At 42.0% G+C, this 6,539-nt stretch overlaps 1 protein-coding gene across 1 annotated transcript; it reads right to left on the bottom strand.

Annotated features, from left to right (window-relative positions):
* Positions 1-624: 624 nt before the first annotated feature.
* On the bottom strand, positions 625-3,085 carry LOC134087007 (alpha-(1,3)-fucosyltransferase 7-like). The gene is made up of 3 exons (XM_062540207.1): positions 3,017-3,085; positions 2,577-2,872; positions 625-1,687 (listed from the first exon to the last, which is right to left on the bottom strand). The coding sequence occupies exons 1-3, from the start codon at positions 3,083-3,085 to the stop codon at positions 625-627; spliced, it is 1,428 nt and encodes a 475-aa protein (XP_062396191.1).
* Positions 3,086-6,539: the final 3,454 nt, after the last annotated feature.

The raw sequence follows: 6,539 nt of genomic DNA, 5'->3' as shown, positions 1-6,539 counted from the left end.
AGGTATGCTATGCAGGATTGACGATTTCATCGCCGGTTTCGCTTTCACTTTTAATTTTCGCTCGTTTTATGCTTGCATATTTCTCTGCAGAGCTTCCCCTACAGCTTTAGCGTGTATATTTTACAGAACTCCTCAATCGGTCAGTCTGCCGTGCCTTTTCATGAGACTTTACATGACACTTCCTGGAGTAGAGCATGGGTGCCTGCCCGAGGATTCCTGAAGTTGCAAGCGTGGTTCTACGGCTATAGACCACTAGGGCAGCCGAAAAAAACATCGTTTGACCGGTATTGACTCATTTAACCATATATAACAGTATGAAACGAATTGATTAACTGAAAAACGTTGCATAGTATACCTTTAAGACAGATTGTGCTGAGGGTGAACCTCTAGTCAGGTAACTTGTGAGCTATGTGAAGTGGCAGCTAGACTAGGCTAATGTTTTTTTTTTTTGATTTTTTTTTTTTTTAAATTTGAATTTATGTCAGCTTTCCCTACTTCAAAGAGTAGTATTGGCTACTATGTGTATCTGTGTAGTTATTGAACAAACACTTGAAAGTGCTTAAAAGTCAAGTGAGATTGCATAGGCTACCAGTAACACTCTTGTACATATTTTTCTTCCAGCTTTCATTGCCAATCCCAGCCATGTAAGTCCGTATATATCTTTGATGTGGGCAAACTGCTAAAAATTGGACAGATCCTGCACAGTGACTCCGCCCATCCTGTATTAGCAACAGTGTAGTTCAGACGCCAGGCAAAGTAGGAAGCGTAGCGCTCTTTATCCACAGCCAGAGCCTTCATGAAGATGCCCAGTTCCTCTACTGTGCTGAAGTCGTCCACATGGATGAAGGAGTTCTTTGGCAAGACCGCCTCGTATTGTTCCCGCGGCGGACCTAAAACCACCGGTATGGCTCCACCCTCCAAGGCGTTCCTCCAAACTTTCTCCGTGAAGTAGTCTGTAGCAATGGTGTTCTCAAAGGAGAGGTAGAAATAGTACCGAGATATTGTGGATAGGAGACCATCTCTAGAGATACGTTTATTTGTTGCACCTCCATACACATCCACTGGGATGACATCCTTCAGCTTGTTATACACTTGTGTCCTCTTTTGTCCAGTCTGGTAGTTGCTCACCACCCAACAGGCCAGAGCAGTTTTGCCCTTTGGTATAATGTCCTCAACGGTTGTGCCTTTCGGAGCTTTGCTTGGCACAAGCCACCCATACGGCGAGTAAATGTCCGAGTCCCGGCGATAACACATGGTGTAGTTGAAGAGGCCGGCAAGGGGTCTCATATTCCCATTATGTGGAGGACTCTCCAAGGATAGCCAGACCCACATCTGGGTTTTTGGCCGAGGCAGATTCAGGGGTAACCTCCGCTGCCCGTTGACCAACTCACGGTTGTGGAACACCACCAGATCTGCTTTGGGGAACCAGGACTGATTGTCCACTACGTCGCAGTTGGGAATGCCATAGTTATCCATGCAGTAGTTATTAGTTAGACTGACCGATTGCCTAAAGGGCCAGTACCACAGCACAATGACAGTGTTCTTGATGGGTTTTAGTGTGGGAGAGCTTTGTAATGTTGGCCATATGGAATACTGCATGACAAGAATAACGATACCAACAGCAATAATGGCGAGGATTTGCTTGTTCAGACGTTTGGTATTGTTGCCTTGTTCACATTTGTCTTGCCTGTAAAGAAAAACAAAACAATAAAAAACAAAACGTCAGTTGTGTTGAGGTAAAAGACAGAAACTGGATTCTTACCTTGTAAAGAACAGTAACTGAATGTAATGGCTATTAACTCTTTGAATGCCGCACTGTTTTTGGAAGCTATGTCCTAGAGTGCCGGCAATCTAGATCATTTTTGACTGGTTTTGCAGAGCCACAGCGTATTCTATGTTGTAGTTAGAGACTCTGAGCTCTCATTGGGTGAAAACCGTTTATTTCTACGTGTCTCCATTCCTGAGAAATCCCAAGCTAAACAGTGGCTGGTTTTCATCAAAATCCCTGTTTTTTTCCTAGAAAAGGAGATAAAGTGACTTTTATAAACTCTGCGCTGTTTAAGCCTCCCACTGTTCTGACACTTACATTTCTGGGTCAAAGGACTTGTGTAAGGAAAATATAGTCTTACTGTTCACAAAAGCATGAGGGGGGTACAAAACAACCACATTTCTATTGCTGTAAAATGAACACCCAAGATGAAATTCAATCAGTATGAAGATTTATTACAAGACAGTATACCATACAAAATCATTTCATATTAGAGTTGATATATAAAGATATATATAACATAAACAAACATGACAAAATATGTAAAAATATGACAATCGTCATAAATAAATTATAGATGCAATGAATATGAAGGTCTTCAACATATCCCTGGATTCATCCCAAATCATTTTGAATTTACGTCTCTCTGACAAAATCTCTCTGTGTGTGGTACAGAGTGTAACACTCTTGAAGGTGTAACGGGACACGGCATGATGTACAGTAGTAGCTTGTCTCACTTCTGTACCCACGCCTCTTACACACCCTGCATATGCGAGCAGGATTTTTTCTCTTGCGAGTAGCCCTATACTTTGCCATCACATGATCACCAATGCCACCAGTCAACCTACTCTGAGGGTCACTTCTTGGGGCCCTTGGGTCTTTGTTCTGCTTACCACTGTCCACCTCCTCCTCATCACCTACATCTTCACCCCCGGTCTCCTCCTCACCTCCTGCCTCCTCCTCACCTCTTGCCTCCTCCTCGGCCCTGGCATGTCTAAGGGTAGTCAACGACTTCACCACACTGAGCATAAATGGGAGGAATTTCCTATGCTCTCCTTGGGGGTTCATGGCTTTGTACAGAATGAACGCATTGAAAAGGCAAATCTGGAACAAATATAATACAAATTTCTTTGTCCATTTTGCAGACTTTCTAACGCATGGGTAGTAAGCAATATTCTGATCAAGCCTGTCAACTCCATTCATTGAGTTATTATACGCTACTACACATGCTGGCTTCTGTACACGTACCCTCTCATTGTGGCCCCTCCGCCACACCTCTGCAGTTTGCATCTCATCCTGATGGAAGCTGGTAATCATTTTTACAATTTTCTTGTCCCTCCATGCTAAGACCATGACCGTGTTGTTGTGTAGTGCAATGACTTTTCCTACCTCAAGATCAGAGGTCGAGATGTCGGTGATTGTCTGTGGTTCGCCTCTGTTCTTTCTCAGTGTGCCACAAATGTGAGTGTCCATCTGTAAGAGCCTGTCAGCAAGTGCAATGGAGTTGTAGAAATTGTCCATGTACAATTTGTATCCCTGCCCAGCCAGCCTGCCAAGGAGGGTAACTACAGTGTCCCCCAGGTTCCCTGCTTCCCCACAATATGGTTTCATCCCAAGACAGTAACCGGTTTCTGAGTCACATATGATATATGATTTGATCCCATATTTGACTGGTTTCTGGGGGTTGTAAACCCGGAATGAGAGGCGTCCACGCCAAGCCATCATGCCCTCGTCAATACAAATATTAGAGTTAGGCTGGTAGAGCTCATCAAACTTTGCTAACACATGGTCTAACACAGGCCGGACTTTATACAGCCTGTCACTTCCGTTGTTTGCCTGGTTGTCACTAAAGTGCAAAAACCTCCAGATAAGTTGGAACCTATTTTGTGCCATTGTTTGGCTGAAGTGGGGGGTGATGACCACTTCATCAGTTGACCAATAACTGGCTAATGAAGGCTTTTGGACAATGCCAGTAAGAAAAAAAAGACCAAAAAACTGTCTGAGCTCCTGCACAGTTACCTTTTTCCACGAGTGGACTCTCTTCCCCAGCAAGTTAGCCCTGGTCTCTGCTGCAATGGTCTGCTCAGCATATAGGTTGGTTTGAGCAGCAATTGTCTGCAGTAATTCATCATTTAGAATCAAGTCAACAAAATCAATAGGCTGGTCAGACATCAGTCTGGCTGCACCTCGTGGTCCTGGGGTGGCTGTGAAGGGTATGTCTCGCGGCTTCCAGCCCTCTTTCTTCCATTCTTCCTGGATGCCACCACGCTCTAACCGGCTTCTAGCACGTCTCCCTCTGGCACCAACACTTCTACCCCTTTTCATTTGTCGACCTATAAATTACAAAATATGCAATTACCATAAAAATACAGGTGTGTGTGTGTGTGTGTGTGTGTGTGTGTGTGTGGCTGAGGTGGTCAACTCACCCCTCTGATTTGAAGGCACCTCTGCTTCTGTCATTTCCATCTCTGACTCTTCCAATTCTCCCATCACATCCAGCTCTGGAATCACAGGAATAGATAGATTACATCACATTCAATGTATTGTCCTTTGCATGTAGCCTACATTTGCAACACAACCCATCCACACACATTTCACAAGTCTATTTTTACAGTAAACACATGACTACACATTACAATATAGCCTACTACAGTATGCACATATGGAGTTGAAAATGGATATATGGCATAGTAAATGCCTGAGTTGAACTGACCCAAGTTAGAAGGGGTAAAAGACCTAAATGTGTCCTCTCCTGCCCCTTCCTCGAATTCAGACTCGCTATCTGAAACTTGGATAAACAACAAAGGTTCATTCATGTGGAAACGTGATGTAGCCTAGCCTATCCAATTTCTGTGGTAGCCGGCTATAGGCTAATTTATGGATTATCCGTGAATATCTTACCTGCTGCTGATGAGCGAGTTGGACTCCATAAGTCCTCCTCCTCTTGGTCTGTGTCTGTATCGTCATCACCGACATATTCGGTTCTCTTGCATGCGCGACTCGGCCTTGCCCGTGACGAAGATGGAACTCCCTCCTCCTCAGCACGGTGGTAAGGCTTTATCTTTTTTGACCTGTGTGGTTTCCCCTGGCTATCGTGATCATCAGAATCTCGTCTTTTTAGAAAGGTGGACTCGTCGAGCGTTGTCTGGCGAAAACGCACCGGCAGCGATATTTTTCTCCTCAACTTTTTCATGTCCCCTTCAGTGTGAGATTGATTGATGATGCCCAAGTTTGGGATAATTGACAAACCTAGCAAGACCTGGTGAGACTGCCACTTTGTGACAAACCCACAAAATGACGAAATGACCTGGTATTGACCTGAAGTGCCTGATTCGACAGTGACACAATTCATGCGGCAATATCAATCAAATGCTGCGTTGTGATATAATGTCCGAATAAAATGTAGTGATTGTGAGATTTCATGAGTTTGCGATCGTCAGCTACTTCAGTTCTCTTCATGATAGACTTCCAAAAATCACACGTAAGGTGTGTTAGAGTGTCTATTTTCATATTTTTTTAAAAAAGCAAAAAACGCAATATTGCGTTGTTGGCACTCTACGCATGGGAGCTAAAAACACAATATTACGTTGTTGGCACTCAAAGAGTTAAAAAAAAATTTTTAAAAAAAGGAAGCCCATTACACAATGCTGAACAAAGTAACCAAGCAACAGACATCACGTAGTAGGCCTACATATCTCCACCTCCAGTACAGGAAACAGACATATGACAAGCATAGCCTGCCATGAGGCATGAGAGGTAGGAGTGGATAAGAGTGCAGGGATACCTAAAGGCTGAAGTGGGACGATCTTTTAGAACTGGACATTTCGATCTGATTAAGGTCACTACCAAACTCTTCAGTTGAGGCATTTTTTCGTGTAGAAGCCATTTCTGCTTGGGACATTTTTATATCATGCATCGTTAAAGAGATAATTTGCATATTTGAATACATTAGCAACTATAAACACATAATAATTGAATGTATTTATAATATGCCTGTTAGTAGATAATGTAATTGCTATGACACATCTATAATGGCCATGTCCAGATAATGTTAAAATTGTATGAAATACAACAAATGATCACACAAAAGGATGTTTTTAGATGGGATATTGCAGTTGTATTATGCAAATTAGGACACTTTTCACCTTTTTCGTTCATGTGCAACTTCACCTTTACAAGACCATCATGTCAAAGCAATTATGGATGTTTTAAGTGTAAATATACACTCTGCACATCATTTTGTGAGAGTTAGTTTGCATATGGGTCGTTTTATTGACTAATTTGCATACGAAAATGGGTCTGTAAAGAAAAAATGTTTTGTTGTAACTGATTTTCCCCTCCAGTTTTCCACTGCATTTAGTAATAGTAAATAGCATATAAATAGTTTACAGTAATAGTAAATATCCAACATTTTTATATCACACATAGTTAAAAAGCTGTTTTGCCTATTTCAACTAATCAGTACAAATAAAGGGTATGGATTGCCCCACTTATGTTTATGATTAGTTAATGAATATTATATTCCTTTCAGGTGTAAAGTCATGTGCAGTGTAAATTCTGGTCATGTTACATTTACAAAAATGGCAATGTAGACTCGAAGCAATCACAACATGTTCATTTTCATATTAAAATATGCAAATTATCGAATTAACTATGCGTGATATAAAAATGTTCCGTGCAGAAATGGATTCTATGCAAAAAAGAAAAGTACTATGGAATCAATTGAGAAAAGTTTGGTACGTGACCTTAATCATATTGTTCTGGGGTTTGC

Source organism: Sardina pilchardus, chromosome 7, assembly GCF_963854185.1.
Source record: "Sardina pilchardus chromosome 7, fSarPil1.1, whole genome shotgun sequence".
Classification (NCBI taxonomy): Eukaryota; Metazoa; Chordata; class Actinopteri; order Clupeiformes; family Clupeidae; genus Sardina; species Sardina pilchardus.
This window is presented reverse-complemented; position numbering and strand designations above follow the sequence as displayed.